This window comes from Macrotis lagotis, chromosome 2 (assembly GCF_037893015.1).
Source record: "Macrotis lagotis isolate mMagLag1 chromosome 2, bilby.v1.9.chrom.fasta, whole genome shotgun sequence".
In the NCBI taxonomy this organism is placed as follows: Eukaryota; Metazoa; Chordata; class Mammalia; order Peramelemorphia; family Peramelidae; genus Macrotis; species Macrotis lagotis.
Window position 1 is genome coordinate 101,309,893 of NC_133659.1, and position 18,463 is coordinate 101,328,355.

Genomic DNA, 18,463 nt, shown 5'->3' on the forward strand with positions numbered 1-18,463 from the left:
ATGAAGCAATGTGCTAACATCTGGAGATATGAACTCATGAAGATGTTTCTTCCTGATTCCATGCCCAGTGTACTGTGCCACCAAGCTGCCCATACAATATAACACATTAATTTGTAGTTTTCTAAGTCAGTATATGACCCATAGAGATTCACGTCTATTTGAATTTGACACCACTCCTCTCATTTTTCCATATAAAGAATCTGAGGATGGAGAAGGGAGACAATTTGCCTAAAGATGACACAGCTATCAGTAGGTCTGCTAGGTTTACCCTCCAAATATAGTTTTCTTTCTGAAGTTGGAGGGAGGTTCAGGTAAATGTTTTGGTAAAGGTTTACCAACCATTTCTCAGAAAAAGCAGTATATACTTTTAAAATTTATTCTGTATTATCAATGTTATCATTAAGTCTTGACCATTGGCATCAAACTCAAAGAGAAATGGGGCCACCGAACCTTATACAATGTTCCTTGAAGGCCACAGATTGACTTAGAAAACCAGAAATTAACATAATAAACATTCTCTGGTAGCATTATTTTGTTAAATATTTTCTAATTACAGTTTATTCTGGTTTGGGCCTCACTCCACCTACAAGCTGTGGGTTTGACAGTCAACAAAACAATAAATCAAACCGTGATTTGAAGTGGATTTCTGACAATTTAACAATTGGTTCTCAAAAACTAGTTTGATCTGACTCTGGCAGGCACACCCTCAGAGGTATCTACATGCCTGAACTACCCACCTTTCTTTAAATGTTGAACTTGATAATTTGCACGTTGTTGAGTCCCCATCTCTCCCCTTTGGGCTCCCATTTATTCTATAGAAAAACTGTTCCCTCTCCCTTTTCTTTTTCCTTTCCACACCTTCCCCTATTCTTCCACTTTCACCCATTTCCTCATTTCAGTCCCCTGTATTCCCAAGTCATCTACTCTTAGCTTCCTGAATTTCTTATTTGCCTCATTTTCCCCAAATTCCAGATCTTTAGACACTTAGTTCCCAGTGTTTCCTTTAGATTAGCCATATCCCAATGGGAACAGAGGAATGGGGATCTCCCTCTTCCCTCTCCAGATGTTCCCAGGAGCAGAAACAATGCATTATGCCTTATCTACCTGCTGACATCATTGGGGACCACCCACAGCCACAATCACTTATCTGGACTCTCCATTCCCTGCTGGGAGAGGCTATGGGGGAAGGAGGAGTCTTTTACTATATTGCAAGGCTAGAAAGTAGAGGCTTGGCTGCTTCTATAGAAGGATGGATATCAGGTCAAACTGGAAGCTCTCCTATCTCCTACCCTTCTTTGCTACCCTCATTAACAGGGGTCTTAAGAGGGACTGGAAACAGAAGCAGAAAGGGAAAGAGAAAGGTAAGGAAATTGTGAGGTGGGGGAGAGAGTCTAGGACACATTTACATTTGAGTAGGTCTGTCTGTGTTTGCACAATGGGTCTGGAAGATGAGCATTAGAAAGATCCTGAGAGAGCATATTACACAGAAGTTTATGAAAGGTGAAAGGTTTCAATCTGTATCATACCATAAATAAACTAGCCCTGGAAAGAAAGAATGAATGGAAATGAATTGGGAAGTCAGTATGTGTATTCAGGTTCCCTAAGAATGTGGACATGAATACAAGAAAATAGAGATGTCTTTGCCTCAAGAAGTTAACAATTTAATGAGATAGTGACACATGGTGGGGAGAGGTGGTCAGGTACAAATGTTAGAGACAGGAAAGTCAGAGAGAATGGAGATTGAAGCTAATATACTTTCCAGAACTGGAAGGATTGATTTTGATTATTGTTCTTGGACTCAGCATTGGAAATGGAAAAGGGGAAGAGGATATGGAGAACTATGTCTTGTTGTCTGTGAGCTCCATGAGGGCAGGACCAGACCTTGCACAGCTTTGGAACCTCCTATAGTTCCCTGAATAGAGTCTCTAGAGTTGGGCACACACTAGAAGGACTGGCTGGAAGTAAAAGTCTTGAGAGGACAGGACATGGAGACTTGCAGAGCTCATCCAGGCCAACCAGAAAGCACAGCAGAAATTCAGAGAAAACACAGATAAGGCTCTCATGGATTTTCCATGTCTCAGCCTTCTGGGAGCATGGTAAAGAACCTGGCATAGGATGGCATCAGGGCCACGAGAAAGGACAAAAGGATCACAAAACAGATTGATGATTGTAAGACCATGACCCTCATAGACCTGCTCTGAGATAGGTGTTATTGATAGGGAGACTGAATGAGAAGAGAAAAACCACCCAATTTTCAGACAGGACATTGAAATTGGTTAATAAGCATTTATGAAGCCCCTACTATGGGCCAGAACTGTATTGTACTGGTGGTACAGAAAGAGGAACAAGACAGCCCCTGCCCTCAAGAAGCTTACATTCTAATGCTTACAAGCAAACAAATATATACAAAGCAAGCCATATACAGGTTCAATAGAAACTACACAAAAGGAAGGTACTAAAATTAAGAGGAGTTGAGAAGGGCTTCATTTCAAAGATCAGATTTTAGTAGAGAGTTGAAGGAAGCCAGGAGGCAGACATAATTCCAGGAATGGCGGGGGGGGGGGTACTGCCAGAGAAAATGCTTGGAGCAGAGAGATGGGGTGTCTGATTCTTGGAACAGCCAGTATCACTGCATTGAAAAGTATGTACATAATAGGTATAAGAGGTTCTTTTGTTTGTTGTTGTTTGTCCTTGCTCTCAAAAAGGACGATGACATCAGGAAGGAGATGTCATGACTTGCAAGTGAATTAGATTTAAATGAAGGAAGGGAATATAAAGTCATCAGCCTCACTCTTTCTTCTGGAGCCATCTGAGTCTAGTGGCAAGATAGAGATCAAGATGACTGGAGATGTCTGGGTATAAGAGGTTAGAAGACTAGACAAATGGGAGTGGTGGGGTTAGGTTATAAAGGGCTTTGAATGCCAAATAGAGGAAAGGGAGCCACTGAAGTTTATTGAGTAGGGAGGGGTAACATGGTCAAACCTGCACTTTAGGAAAATGTCTTTGGTGGTTGAATGGAGAATGGACTAGAGTGGGGGAAAACTAATTAGGCAGACCCTCCAGCAGGTTATGAGGTAATGAGGGCCTGCCAAAGAGGCAGTAGGGTCAGAGGAGAGAAGGATATATGTTTGAGAGATGTTGCAAAAGTGAAATCAGTAGGCCTTGGCAACCCATATTAGATATGGGAATAAGAAAATGAGTAGTCATGGATGACAATTAGGTTGTGAGTCTGAGAGATTGGAAGTATGGTGGTGTTCTCAAATGTAATAGGAAAATTTGGAAGGGAGAAACTTTGGGAGAAAGAGTAGATAAGTTTTGAATGTGTCGAGTTTAAGATTTCTACTGGATGTCCAGTTTGAGATGTCTGAAAGACAATTGGAGATGGGAGACTAGAGATCATCTGAAAGTTTAGGATTCAATAGGCAGATTTGAGAATCATTGGCTATTTAGTGCCAATATACATAGATATTGATAAGATCACCAAGTAAAGTAGTATAGAAGGAGAAGAAGAGGGCCTGGGACAGAGTCCTGGGGAACACCTGTGGTTATTTGACATGATCTGAATGAGGATCCAGCAAAGGATACTGAAAAGAAGCAATCAGGAGTAGAATGAGAAGAGAGTGTCCCAAAAACCTACAGGGAAGGTATAGATGGGGAATAAATGTCAAAGGCTACAGATAGGTCAAGAGTAATGAGGATTAAGAAAAGGCCATTGGATTTGGCAATTAGGAAATCATTGATAACTTTAGCAAAAAATAATTTCAATGGAATAAGAAATCTGGAAGTTGGATTGTAAGGGATTCGCAAGAGAGTGAGAGGAAGGTGGAGGCCATCTTTAGGAGATGACCTTCTTAGAGTTTGGTCATAATGAGCAGAAGAAATAGAGTATAATAGGAGAAATAGCAGGATCAAGCAAGGGTTTTTTGAGGCTGAGGGAGACACAGACATGCTTTAGGCAGTAGAGAAGGAACCAGCGCACAGGGAAAGATAAGTCAGAAGACAAATGAGACAGGGGCAATGACATGGAGGGCAGTTTATTGGAGGAAACAAGATAGAATGGGATTACTTATCATATAGACGGGTTAACCTTGGAAAGGAATAGGGCAGCCTCTTCTGTAAGACTTCTGTGAGGAGTGGCAGAGAACATCTTAGTGACATGAGATGAGAAAAATGAGGAAAAGAGGGAGGTCATAGTGAGCAGTCACAATTATTTTCTGCTAAATATGACTCAAGCTTCTCACCTGAAAGAATGGGGGAGACAGGATCATGAGAATAAGAAGGAATAAAAGTTTGGAAGACCTACTGTGGACAATGGGATAGTGAGTTAATAAGGGAGATATAGTAGAATTACCTAGCAACAATGAAGGCCCAGTTGAGATTGTGTAAAGTAAATTTATAATGAACCTAATCAGAAGGGTTGTATGATTTTCTTTACTTTTTTTCAGCATTTGTGTAGATGGGAAGGCAATGGGAATGATACAAGGCTAAGGTTTGGCAGGGCACAAATAAGGATACGATAAAGGAGTCAGGGACTCAAGAGGACAACTTTGTGTTGAATTGGTTCACCAGAAAGTCAAAATGAGCAAAAGAAAAGAAAATGGCTAATGTGGCAGTAATAGCCTGTGTTAGAACTGAAGCATTGGAAGCTTCAGTGTAGGTGAAGAGTAGGGTTTGGTCTGGGAAAGCAGAGGGAGAAGTGGAAAGTTAATAGATTATGGTCAGATAACGGGGTGGTGAATTTGTGGGTGATAGAAAGACCAAGGATGTGAATATCTTTGTGTATGGCTAAGATGGGGTGGAGGAGTAGGTCATGAGAAATTAGTAGACTGAGGAACTGAATGGTTAGAATGTTTGAGAAGTCAGTATGTGTATTGAAGTTCCCTAGGAATCTGGAGTAGTGAAAGTAACCCTATAATAAACTGAGAACTGTATTATCTAGTGTCAGTCTACAGATCTCCCTGGGGATGAAGGGTCAATTTCTTTGCTTCCCAGACCCTTCTTGGCTATGCTTTCCAACTCTCTCTTCCTGGACTTCTAGGCTGGAACTCTGGAGTCTGAGTCAGATAGAATTCAACTTTATATTTTTTTTTAGGTTTTTTGCAAGGCAAATGGAGTTAAATGGATTGCCCAAGGCCACACAGCTAGGTAATTATTAAGTGTCTTAGAATGGATTTGAACCCAGGTACTCCTGACTCCGGGGCTGGTGCTTTATCCACTGTGCCACCTAGCCGCCCCCAGTCAGATAGAATTCAATGGGTAGCATGGTATATGGCATATTGGATGCCTCAAATATTTACTTTGCTTTATAATCCTGGAAGTAACCTAATCTCTGACTGCCTTAGTTTCCTCAGTTGTACAATAGAAAGAGCCATGGTTTCTACCTCCTCAAGGGTTGTTGTGAGGATCCATAGCTTATCACTTTGTCTGACACATATAGTAAATGCTAGTTCTTTTCCTTCTCTTCCCTGGGAAAGCAGAATGAATGAAGGCATAGGATGCTGAGGAAGATGAGGATAGAGTGAGGGAACGAAGGAAATTGTAAAGATGGAAAAGCTGGGTCCCAGCATAGGTAATGTAAGAAAGTGTTTGTTCACTCTACTAATTATGTTGGAATTTGAGCCTTCTTTCCAGGATGAGCCTGACTGTATTGGAAAGTGAAGATATTCATTAATTTTCACTTTTTCCTTTTCATCCCATCATCTGGACCTCAGAGGGTCACATAGCTCCTGAAATGGAGGAGGTAGAGGAGAAGGTTGAAAATCCTGCCTGTGATTGAACTTGGAAGAGAACTTAGAAATCAGAGACTCAGGCTCCTCCTGCTTCCCTTACAGCATTCCCTGAGCAGCAATCTGCAAAAAATAGAGATTCCATAATTCTTTAATTCTTCAAACCAGGTTGTAGGGGAAGACCTGAGCCCCTAGGTGGAGCTCAACCAGCTTTTTTTTTTTTTTTAAGTTTAACTCAATTCAGTAAGCAGGAGCCAGCTGACATTCCCCCTATTTGCTTCTCCCTAACCTTCCAATCCCCTGGGTCCAATGAATTCAGGATCCTCCAGGGACAAGGAAGGATAATCTCTGTGTCTTTAAGCACAAATTAAGTGCTCAGTCTGGAGTTAGGAAGACATCCTCCAGAGTTCAAATCTGACCTCAGACACTTACTAGCTGTGTGACCCTCAATAAGTTACTTAACCCCTCTTTGCCTTGTTTTCCTCATGTGTAACTGGAAAAGAAAATGGCAAACCACTCCAGAATCTTTGCTGATAAACTCTTGCTTCCTTCCTTCCTTCTCTCCCATGGGGGAATAGAATAGTGGCATAGGATGGTGAGGAAGGTAAGAGAGAGGATGTAAAGTGTAGCGCAGAAATGGGAACAGAAAAGGATTTTCATATCTCAGAGGATAGGGAAAAGACAGTATATGTAAAAGATCTGAAAAGGTCTACCATAAAGGCAATGTCTCAGGACACTGGAACCCTAGATTTGGAGTCAGAGGATCCGGGAATCCTGCTCTCTTTCTTAGTATTCATACCTTAAGGCACTTAACCCATCTGGGTCTCAATTTCATCATCTGAAAGACTGAACTAAACTTCTTTTTTTTTAAATTGATATTTTATTTTATTTTTCCAATTACTTGTTATGAAAGTTTTTCAACATTCATCCACTATCTTATTTATAAGTTGGATAATTTTCTTCCATCCTCCTTTCCCATCCCCTCTCCTCAGCAAGGAACATTGTGAACATTGAATCTGAACATTTGTGCTTAATATTTTTACATATTAGTCATTTTAAGTACCAAGGGGAAAAGAAAGAAAGCCATAGGAAAAACATTGAATTAAACTTCCGAGGGCTTTTCCTATGATTACATGGTTCCTTTGGGATCATAAGGAAAGACATCAAAGTACAATAGAAGAAGCTCTGGTTTCAAATCCCCTCTGCCATTTTCTTTGGTATTTATGGGAAGTTTCTTCTCCAATCTGGACCTCAGTTTTCTTTTCTGTAAAAAAGCAAGGATTGGGTTAAATTACCTCTGGATCTAAATCTAGGATTAGGCATCAAGGCTGTCTCCTTTAAGAGGGGGCTTCTGTTCTTGGCCAGCTAAATAACCCCTGTTAAGACTGTAGCATCTGCCACAGATATAGAATGCCCAAAGTAGAAGGATCATATAGGCCAAATTCTGCATTTTTCTTTTCTATTTTGGTTTTTTTTTCAGTCTACAAAGATCTCTCCCTCCCCAAACCACTCATTTTACTAAGGATTAGACAGGATTAGGAGAGAAGTGACCCCTTCCAGGGTTCCCCATGTCTAGGGTATCAAGAGAACTTTCTCCTTTTCTCTCCAATGTTGAAGAATTTAGATTCCAACTCTGGCTTGACCTGTGTGAATAAGTTATATAAGGCCTCTCTCCTCTTCCCTAAAATGGACTTTATTGGCACACAAGGCAGGTAGTCTTCATCTGTGCCTACCTACCTTGTGAGGAGAGCACCCTTCTAGACAGGAGCTAAGACAAAGTCAGCCCATCTGATTAAGATCGCAGAGCTGGGAAGCGCCCCTTCATTGTACACGACAGGGGGGAAGTCATTCACCCAAGTCCCTGCCTTCAGGAGGACCTGGAAGCCCACTCCCCCAGCTCTAAATCGTAACCTCCTGCACCTGGGTGCCCAGTGACCCCGTTCAGCCTGAGTCAAGTCATGACCCTCTCTGGACTTGAGTCCCTCTTCCATTAAATGGGCTTTATTCGGACACAAGGCAGGTAGTCTTTCTCTCTACCCACCTACTATGTGAGGAGAGCATCATTTTAGACGGGAGCCAAGACAAAAGTGGGTCCATCCGATTAAGATCGCAGAGCTGGGAAGCGCCCCTTCACTGTACACTACAGGAGGAAGTCATTCACCCCAAGTCCCTGCCTTCAGGATGACCTGGAGCCTCTAAAGACTCCTGCACCTGGGTGCTCAGTGGCCCTCCCCAGTCCCCCCATCTGCCGCCTCCTCCCCTCCCTGGACGTCTGTCTCTCCTCTGTGCTTCCCTCCGTATTCTTTCTGGGCTTTTTTTTTTCTTGAATGAAATTCCTGCCAGCTAGGAAGGAAGGAGGGAGCGGGGAGCGTGCCAGAGCGTAGAAACTCGCCTTGACTCCTCCTCCGCCTGTGTCTCCCTCCCTTGGCAAGCCCAGCCCGAGAAACTCCAGAGCGGAGATCACTCGGCAATGCCCGGCCGCCTGTGAGCGCGCCCTGCCAGCCGAGCGAGCCGAGCCGGGCTGCCCTGTCGCCCCAGGAGGGGAGCGCCCGGGGTCCCGAGGCTGGCCGGACGCGGGAGCGGGCGAGGGAGCCTGGCCCGCCGTGCCCGCCAGGTGCCCTTCAACCTGCCGGTCGCCAAGATGCCCACCCTGGCCCCGCTCTGGGCCGTGTGGCTCTCTGCCGTGGTGTGCCGCGGAGGGGCCCCCCAGCCGGGACCAGCGCCTGCCTGCCCGGCGCCGTGCCACTGCGAGGAAGACGGCATCATGCTGTCGGTAGACTGCTCCGAGCTGGGGCTCTCCGCGGTGCCTGGGAGCCTCAACCCGCTGACGGCGTACCTGTGAGTATGGGGCTCTCCTCTCCTCCCTTCCTCCTCTGGTTCCTCCGCTCCCGGGCTCGGGGCACTGCCCGGCAAGCCGCCTTTGTGGAGCAGAGACTGGCGACGTCTCCTCCGCCCCAGGAGTGCACCCTGGGGCATCCTTGCAGGTCTGTTCCCCCCACTCTCTCCAGATCACTTGCTGATCCCCAGGAGAGTTCTCCGCTCCTGCTGGGAGAGGTTGGGAATCCAGTTGGTGTCTCCAGGTGGGCAAAGCTCATGCTAGCAAAAATTAGGGGACCTTGATCTCCTAACTTTTGAGTTTGTCCAGTTGGCTAAAGTTCAGAATCATGGCCTTGGTCACCTGGATCCTATGAGCTTCCTCTCCAGAAAGGATAGTGCAGAGTAAGATGGAAAGAGGACTGGTCTGGGGTTCAAGTCCCATCCCTTCTATTAACTTCCTGGGGGGACTCTGGGCCAGTCACTCCATTCCTCTGGACTTAGAAAGCAGAAGGTTGGAGCAGAGTGGGAAATGAGTCTCAGGGAAAGTAGTCTCGTTGGACCTGCCAAGAGGACCCAGGACTCCTGGCTGGAGGGGCATGAATAGCCACTAAACCACTATTTTCATTTCTTGAGCACAAGGTTAGCGGAGAAGAGATCAAGGGTAACTCAGGGCTAGGCTGCTTGTCTTGAATGGTGGGGTATGAAGAGCAAGGTAATCTGTTTAACTGCCCAGGGCCAGGGGACAGGTTTTGTGAAGTTCACCCAGAATTGATTTAGGGACACTAGGGCTTGAGTGTTGAAAGCACATACTCAATTCTTCTTTACTTGGTTGGGGGTCCTTGGGGCACCCTCTAACCCTGGTTTGCCCTCTTCTCCCAAGGACGTCTCTGAAGTTGTATCCCGGGGGAGGCCTCTAATTTGTGGGCAGACAATGAAGTTGAATACCAGAGAACCATTTTTAGCAGCTGAGTTGGGGTGAGATAGCCTGGGGAAGAGGGGGATGTGTAGGAGAATTTCCTAGGGGTAACACCTCAGCTCAGATGCACCAAATCCTACTATCTGGAGAGGAAAGGGGTGTTGACCCCAAATTTCCCAAGTTTTGACAGGTTCTTAGTGTTATGTGTAGAAGGGGGAAAAGATTGACTTGGTCACACAACGGGATCGGGATGTTGTAGGAGTGAATGGCTAGATGTCTGTCCCCCACTATGTATACTCTTTCTGAAGACTGGGAAATGACCCTCCTCTGCACCCCAGAGAGCTCTAACATTCTCTTTCCAGAGCAAGTAAAATTGGGAAAGTCCAAGAAGTTGTGGGAAAAAAAAGACTCTTGGGAAGACCGGTCAAGATTTGTATGTCTCTGACATTAGGGTGTGGGTCTGGGCTTCCTCTGTGGTTCCTCCTGGATGATAGGGGAGGTGGCTAAGTAAAATCACTGCATGGTGCCATGGAGTCAGAAGAATTGGATTCAAATTCTACCTCTTGGACTTATCTGTAATATGACTTTAGACAATTCATTTACCTACCAATGGACCTCAATTTTCTGTAAAATGAGGGACCTGGACTAGATGACCCATGAGCTCTAGAGTTCTGATTCTCTGATAAAAAGAGATGCTCCTTCCTACTCTCAGATTACCTTGGTCCCTGAAGCTTCTGAAAAGTCAGTAGAGCTAAGGTGCTCCTGTGGGTAGCTTTTAGAAGTTGGACAATGAAGGAGATGATCAGAGGCAGTCTCCAGGGAGGAGTAAATCTATCCCACTCTTTTAGACAGGGATTTGGAAAGCCCGCTGCTCCCCACCCCAACTTTTCTAGCCTGAGAGTTTGAGGATATCTCAGAGGCACCATTCCAGGTCTTTAGCACCTTTCTTTGAGGAAACATATAGACTATGTTTCTGACATTCTGCCTCCTCTTTCTCCATTGGATCATTACTCTCCTCCAAAGAATCCAATTTAACCAGATGGGCAGGGGTCAGGTAACTGTCCTCTGTGAGATCATAAGGAATGGAAAGACCAACACTCCAATGTTAGGGATTCCAGATCATTGGAATACTTTTTGTCACCAACTTGAAACAATTTTCCCTAACCCATCCAAATGGTTAGCCCAACTGACTTGTCTGGAGTCTTCTTCCTGGCAAGATCCTGTTGATGGGGAGCTTCAGCTAGCTTCAGGCTGTATCCTAGAGCCAAGAAGTTCTCTCCCAAAGAGATGACAGATTCCAAGACAGTGCCTGGAATTTCACAGGAGCCCTTGGAATCTGGGAGAGAAAGGGAACACAGCATTATTGCTGTGTGTCTTCTCTGCTTTGTTTGGGCTGCGGAGGTTTCAGTGTGGAGAATAGGACCCTTCTTTGTTTCAGCCCTGGACAGATGAGCAAATAACAGCCCATTTACCAATAGTGTTCCTGGTGGTGGGGAACAGGACAAGGTGCAGAAGGGACATTCTAGTTTTGTTGAAAGATATGAGTAGTCTAGAGTTGGGGGAGTCATATGAGGTCATCCTATTTAATTTCTTAATTAAAAAAAAGAGAGCAATTGAAGATGAAATGTCTTGACTCCAAATCAAATATTCCTTCCCCAAACATCAACCCTATAGATGTAGCAGCAAAGGCCTTGGTGAAAGGTGGAGAAAGATGCATTTTATCCTTTGCTAAATGGTATCTAAAGGATTTAAAAGGAAGAGAGATTAGACAGTAGATAGCGCTCTGGGCTGGAGTCATGAAGACCTGCGTTCAAATGCAGCTTCAGGTATTTACTTAGCTAAATGACCCTGGACAAATCACTTAACCTTTGTTTGCTTCCATTTCTTTAACTGTGAAATTGTTCTGAGGATCAAATGAGGTAATATTTGTAAAGTGCTAAGGATAGTGCTGGCAGACAAAAATAGCTTAACAAATTCTGGTTTCCTTCCTGCCATATTAGCTCTCACATTTGAGTTTAAGGTAACCAGCAGATCTATTTGTTGGGAAATTCTTCTAAGGTCTTTCGAAAATTCTTGCTGCAGCTTCAACCAATTTCCTCTTGTTTGGTCAAACTTTGAATTTTAGATCTGATAGGAATCTTAAAGGTAGTCTACTCCAGTCTCCTGATTATGCAGATGAGAAAGTTGAAGACCAAAGTAGCTGAGACTTTTTCAAGATTATCCATTTAGTGAGCTGAGGCTAGATTCCCTCTCTCACACCAAGATTTCTGATGCTTCAAATAACACAACACTCTCTTGAATTTCTAGCTCTCAAAGATAGATGAACAAAATGCTAAGAACAGACATTGTATTGGTATTTCTAGTGCCTAGCACTATTCTTGGTAAAAAGAGGTGCTTGTTGATTGGTTAAGTTGTCTGTTATGTATACAGCAGGGGAATCAAAGGATGGGTGAAAAAACCAACTTGATATAAGAGTAGGACTTGGGGGGCAGATAGGTGGTGCAGTGGATAGAACACTGGCCCTGGAGTCAGGAGGACCTGAGTTAAAATCCAGCCTCAGACATTTAATAATTACCTAGCTGTGTGGCCTTGGGCAAGTCACTTAATCTCATTTGCCTTGCAAAAAAACTAAAAAAATATATAAGAGTAGGGCTGAATGAATGTTAAATGAATTGAACCAGAGGGAGTTAACTTGATGTGGATGAAGAGTTAACTCAGGAGTCAAAACCTTTGAAAGCAACCTCAACCACCTATCACCTGTAGATGATTCCAATTACTGGATTGTCCAGCCCTAACCTCTCTTGGTTAAACGAGGTGGTTGAATTAGATGACTTCAGAGGTCTCTTCTAGAGAGAGAGAAGCTCTTTGGGGAGTCAATTGTGGGGCACTTATTTTTAGCCTAATTTGATAATTATGGGCTTATGGGCCCTTGAAGGAGGTGAGAGGCTGTCTAGAGAGAGTATTTTTGATAAGGGAGATCAGTTCCTAATCATTTTAATTGAAACAGCACTTCAAGGTGGACAAAGTGCTTACTCCACAAGAACCTTCTGAAGTAGGTAGGGATAAGGACTGGATTTATGATCTCACTGACATGGGGGACTTCTGGGTGAGGAAATTCCCTCTACCAGTGCACATCAGCACCTTCTCTGTGACTTATAGTCCTAGAGAGTTGTTTAAAGCCCAACAAAGTTAAATCACTTGTCCAGGATAACAGGCAATATGTATAAAGTCCCAGAAGTGGGACCTGAACCCCAGTCATCTTGACCCTTTATCCACTATGCCTCTTTACTCTCAGCATAAATGTGATTACCACCATTTCACAGATTAGGAAACCCAAGTGGCTCATGGGCAAAATCCTTCCATGGAGAAGTGACTTGCCTATGGACAAGAGGTGTTAGTCAAGTATCAGTCTTTTTTTTAAAGGTTTTTTGTAAGGCAAATGGGGTTAAGTGGCTTGCCCAAGGCCACACAGCTAGGTAATTATTAAGTGTCTGAGACCAGATTTGAACCCAGGTACTCCTGACTCCAGGGCCAGTGCTTTATCCACTGTGCCACCTAGCCGCCCCAAGTATCAGTCTTAATTCATATCTTCTGACTCCAAATCCAGTGTTCTTCCCAGTATCAATGTGTGGCAGGGAAAGTTACTTATGTGTATGTGTATGTGTGTAGGGAATCATTTATTTCTCATTCCACGAAGTAGGTATTTTATAATGAAATAAAACAAGCTATTGATTTTGGAGAATCTTTAGGAGAAGTATCTCCTAGAGGAGCATTTTATTCCCTATGAAGTTGGACTTTGAGGGGACTATTTTTTTTCCATCCAAATTTAATCCACGGGAGGGGTTAAGGGGGAAGAGGTTTTCTCCTATTTGCCAAGACCTTGGGAGGAAAAGATGCTACAGCATCTCCTTTGAACATTTTTTCCTCCAGAGGTAAAAATCTTTCCTATTAGGGAGTTCTTCCTTATATCTAACTTAAACTTTGCCACTCAGACTCAATATATACAGGCACTTTGGGGTCCACCATATGCGGTGTTCTGTCTGGATTGGGAAGATGGAGCATAAATCTCGACAGACCCTTAGGTTCTCTATTTGCATCCCCTCTGAACTGCCCCATTCTCTAGGACAGCATTTCTAAAGATGGACATTTCTTTCCCACCCAAGTAGATAGAGCCCTGTCCTCGGTGCTAAGGGGCAGGCAGAGTAACGGGAAGTTCAATCTCTTAAATAACAAGTGTTCATGAAGTGCCTACTATGGGCCAGGCTCGATGTGAGCATTGGCTTTCCTTCCCCAAACATACTTTCAGTTGGATATCTCAGACCAGGGGGAGATTCTCAGGAAGGAGAGAAAGGTAGCTGAGGGAATATCATTCTCCTGGGCCTTCCTCCCCACCTGCCTGCTGTGAGCAACCCTGGAGTTCTGGCCCAGATGCTCTGTAGGATACAGAAGAAGTTTGGCAGTTTCCCCACAATTCCTCAGGGAGTTTCTATTCTGAAGGGGGAAACTTCCCTACCTGAAGGAGGACTTCCTCCCTCCCCCCATAGAAAATGATATAAATGAAAAGAAGAAAAGCCATACCCAGAACCACTCTTGGTTCCCAGTTTGCTACTTATAATTTGTGGAACCTTGAGTAAGATCACTTTGCGTCTTAATTCCTCCGCTAATAAAGTTAACGAGTTGCTCCAGATATTTTCCAAGGTATCTCTCCAATCTAACATGCATAATGCTTTGGATCTAACCCTAAGGTTCGAGGTTTTCCCTGGACTTTGCTTTCCTATAGCCTGCATTGGCTGGACAATGACTCAGAGAGGCCTATCAGAGGAATTGAGGGAGAGATGTCTAGGGTGCTGAAGAGAAGGGGCAAACGGGGGGGGGGGGAGTTATTCCAAGAAATCGGTCCCCGGGGGATATCTCCTGTGCCAGCCTCACTCCAAAGCAAGGCCTGGGGGCCCGGGCTCATCAGAGGGCAGACCCCAGGGGAGAGTTAGGGGTGGAGGAGGTTTGGGGAGGGGGTAAGGAGGAGCCAACACCCAAGTTCAAAGGAAAGGCAGGGAACAAAGCCTTAGGCAAGAGAAAAAGGAAACCTCTTGGTTGGTTCTGGCATCAGGCATGGGGTGCGGTTGGGTGGGGTGCGGCTGGCGGAGGAGAAGAAAGCTTGGTTCAGAACAGTTGCCCCCCCTCCATTCCCCACATCCCCACCCCAGTCCCCTTCCTCCACTATCCTATGAACTTTCAACTTTGGGGCCCAGCTCCTCTCTTCTCTCTTCTGTCATCCCCCTGTCTCCAGGTTGGCATCTTTGCTTTTGGCATTGACCCTTTTCCTCTCTTGATTGGTTGTCACAGCTTGTCTACCCCAAAGGTAGATGGAGGTGGGTAGACAAGCTCTCCAGAGGGAACAGAGATGAAAGGAAAAAAAGCAAGAATCTAGGTTTAGAAGCCAACCCACTCTGGACTCTGTCTCCTCAGCATCCCCCTTCTGCACCCAGGGAGATGTATAAGGGAATAGGTTGGGGAGATGCCTCCTGTTTGAGAGGGGATCTGACTTATCTTCTGATTCCTTTCTGGGGGGGGGGCATTGACCCCTCTCCCTCTCCCATGAACCCATTGGCTTACTGGAAAAGAGAAGACTTCAGGAAGGGTCTGCATCAGAGTTTCCTAGATTTAGATTTAGGGTCACTGAGATAAGGGAAGGACTCATTCTCCTCTCCTCTCTTCCCCTACATTCCACCTCAAGACGCCTAAGGATTTGGGGTCAGGACTGGGAAAGGTTGTTCCCTTGCCCTGGATTCTCTATCAATGTGTATATTGATAGAATTCAACTCTTCTTAAAAAAATGGAAATCCTTAGTTTTGTGACCTCCCTTCTTCCTCCCTGCCCCACCCCCACCTCCTGGAGCAGCTCAGAGAACTTTGAGGGTCTCCCATAGTTCCTATGCTTTTCATGGTGTAGTACCTCCAGAGGGCAGTGTCTTCCTCTAGATTCTGTCTTCTAAAGCTGTGTGACCTTGGAATGATTACTCACCCTCTCTGCTTAGGTAGAAGTAGGTGGGGGAACCAGGAGGATGAAGACAAGGACAATTGTATTTGAGTGCTGTGGGTTCCTTAAGAAAGATATAAAAGATGAAGAAAAATTTGAATCTAAGAGGAGAAGGAGGAGGAGGAGAGGCAGCTTCCAAATTTTTTTTGTTCATTTTCTAAACAAGCCTTTTCCAGTTGGACCCATTTTAATGAAAAGGGGGTGTGTGATGCCTATTCCCCTACAGTGGTTTAGGCCTCTCCTCTCTGTCCTCCAGACATGAAAGCCTGGGCCCCAGGAGGAGAAAAACATCAGAGAAGCCAAACTTGGTCAGTGAGAAGAGAGTTATTTTGGAAGCGGTGAGAGGGCATGGCAGGCAGGGGAGAGCTTTCAGAGAGCTCTGGGGTTGGCACATCGCCCCTCCCCCCGGAGCTGTGCCAACCTGAGCAGCAGGCAGGGGCCGGGGCCAGCTGCTCAGGGACAGGGCACCTCAGAACTGAGGCTTCCTTTCATGTTCCCGCTCCCAGCCCCTTCACCCACTTTCCACTATCTTTTCCATCCTTCCCTTAGGGCTGCCTGGAGGAGGGGATCTTTGGGAAAGATAAGGAGTCTTTTTTGCCCATCCTGTGCCCTGACTTTTCTCTAGCTCTTTGAAGACAGGTACTCCTTGTGACCAGCCTTTAGACACAGAGCTGAGACCTGGAGTCATAGGAAAGGCATTGTGTTATAGTTGAGTATTTCTTGGCTCTAAAATCAAGAGGCCTGGGTTCAAATCCTAATTTTTACCTAGGCTGAAATCTAACTTAAACCCTCTTGGCCTCAGTTTTCCATATCTAAAAAAAAATGGGACTAGATAATCTCTAAGGTCCTTTTCAGCCTTCATTGTATGATTTTGTGATCATAGGTTACAATTTCACTCTTCCAGTAGCATTTTCCAGTTTCCAGATAGATTCCTTTCTAGAGTCTAAGGTCAGCTAAGTTGATTCCCTTTGACCCAAAGGAACCTGCCAGGTCCCTCCCATTAGGTATATACCACATTAGTAATGTCCTCAATTAACCCTTATTCTGCCAGACTCAGGCCAAAGCCACAGGAATTCTGAGCTCTCCCAAGGGATGGACAGGACCATGGGTACCATATCAGAACCTGAATCCAAATTGGGGTGAAGGAACATGGAGGAAGGAGATCCATAATGTATCCAACTTCCCACCCCTATGACTTTAGCTTGTGCTCCACTCCAATAAACTTTTATTTAAGAATCTACTGTGTACTAGGGGATATAATTAACAAAAGTAAGTGCCTGCCTCCAGCTTACAATCTAATGGAGAGAGGCAACATAAAAAAAAGACAGGAGAGCAGAGGGTAAGTGGGAAACCAGGGGTACCCAGACAGGGGTTCCTTATTTAGTGGAGTTAAAACCGGCAAAGTAGGAGATGCAAAATGGAGCAAACAGAAAGTTCACTTTCTGCTCTGCAGTGGGAGAAGTTTGGTACTTTGCCCTCCAGCCCTCCAATTAGAGGGGAGAAGAGGCTGAGGGAGATCCTCCCAGAGCTTCCAATGTAATGATCAAGGGAAGAAAAGTCTGGGCAGTTAGAAGGCAGGAAAACCTGAATTTGAATCTTGCCTCAGACACTAGCTGTGTGATTCTGAACAAGTCACTATAAGAATAACATCTATTTCATAAGGTTATTGTAAAGGTATGATAACATGAAAAGTGCTTTGCAAATTTGCACTGTCTTTTTTTCATGAAGAGGACTATGACATCAGAAATGTGATGCCATGATATGCAAATGAATTTGCAAACTTGAAAACTATATAAAAGCAATTTCTTCTTCTTTTCTTGTTCTTCTTCATCTTCTTTTCTTTTTCTTCTTCTTCCTTCTTTCTTCTCTTTCTCTTCCTTATTATAGAGGGGGAAAACAAGGGAATTCTGCTTGGGAAATCTTATAGGAAGAGAGAATCAGCATTATTAAAAACTGTTTATTAAGTAACTACAGGCCACTTTTCCAAGTGCTGAGGGGAAAAAGAAAAATGATTTCTTACAAACATGCTCTTCAACATCTTATTGTGTAGTTGGGTAGATGAGAAGAGATCCTTCTGGGTGGAATGCCCTCAGTTTCTTGTGAGGGACCCAGACAAGTGCAATGAGCACTCAGGTGAGGGAGAGGGTTGGGACAGTCAAGGAAGATTTTAGAAAGGAGATAGACACTGGACTTAGATGAAGGGTTGGCCCTCTCTCTTGACCTCCAGCCTCACATCTCCAATTGCCTACTAGACATTTTGAACTGGATGTCCTATAGACATCTTAAACTCAGCATGTCAAAGACAACTGATTCTTTTCCCCCCAAACCCTCCCTTCCTCTCACCTTCCCAATACTGTCGATCTTCTGACAAAGTGATTTTCCTAAAGTGCAGATTTTGCCTTGTCCTTCTCCCTCTGCCCTCCCCTACCCATTCAATTAACTTCAATGGATCCCTATTACTTCTGAATGAAATCTTCTGTTTGGTGCTTAAAGCCCTTCATAACCTGGTCTCTTTCTAAAATCTTCTTACATCTCACTCCCCTGCACTGTGACTAACAAACCAATCAGTCCATTGACATTTATTAAGTGTTGGATACATATGCTCTATGTACACAGTAGGTGGTTAATAAATGCTCATTGCTTTTACTTAGCTGAGACTTTCACTTCATGAAAAAAATGTTCAGCTACAGATAAGGCTGTGAATAGGGATCAAGGCAGTACTTGTGTTTTCATTGGAATAGGTAACTCCCAGGTGAGATGCCTCCCTGTACTATTACAAGTCACCACCCATTCTTGCAACTTCTAGTATTAAAGAACTGTCTAATTGCATATGGACTTTGTTTTAAAATGCAATATTTTCATGTTCATTGACTTTTTATTTATTTATTTTGTTAACTATCTCCCAATTACATGTTAATCTGGTTCAGAGTCCATTCAGGAGTGTGGTGGCCTGTGTTTGAGTCCTCCA

At 44.4% G+C, this 18,463-nt stretch overlaps 1 protein-coding gene across 1 annotated transcript in view; it reads left to right on the top strand.

Moving 5' to 3' along the window:
- The first annotated feature begins 8,367 nt into the window (after positions 1–8,367).
- LGR6 (leucine rich repeat containing G protein-coupled receptor 6) overlaps positions 8,368–18,463 on the top strand; it is a 156,170-nt gene continuing 146,074 nt past the window's right edge. Inside the window, exon 1 of the mRNA XM_074222378.1 lies at positions 8,368–8,564. Within this exon, the coding sequence (XP_074078479.1) occupies positions 8,368–8,564 (197 nt within the window). The remainder of the gene's footprint in view (positions 8,565–18,463) is intronic.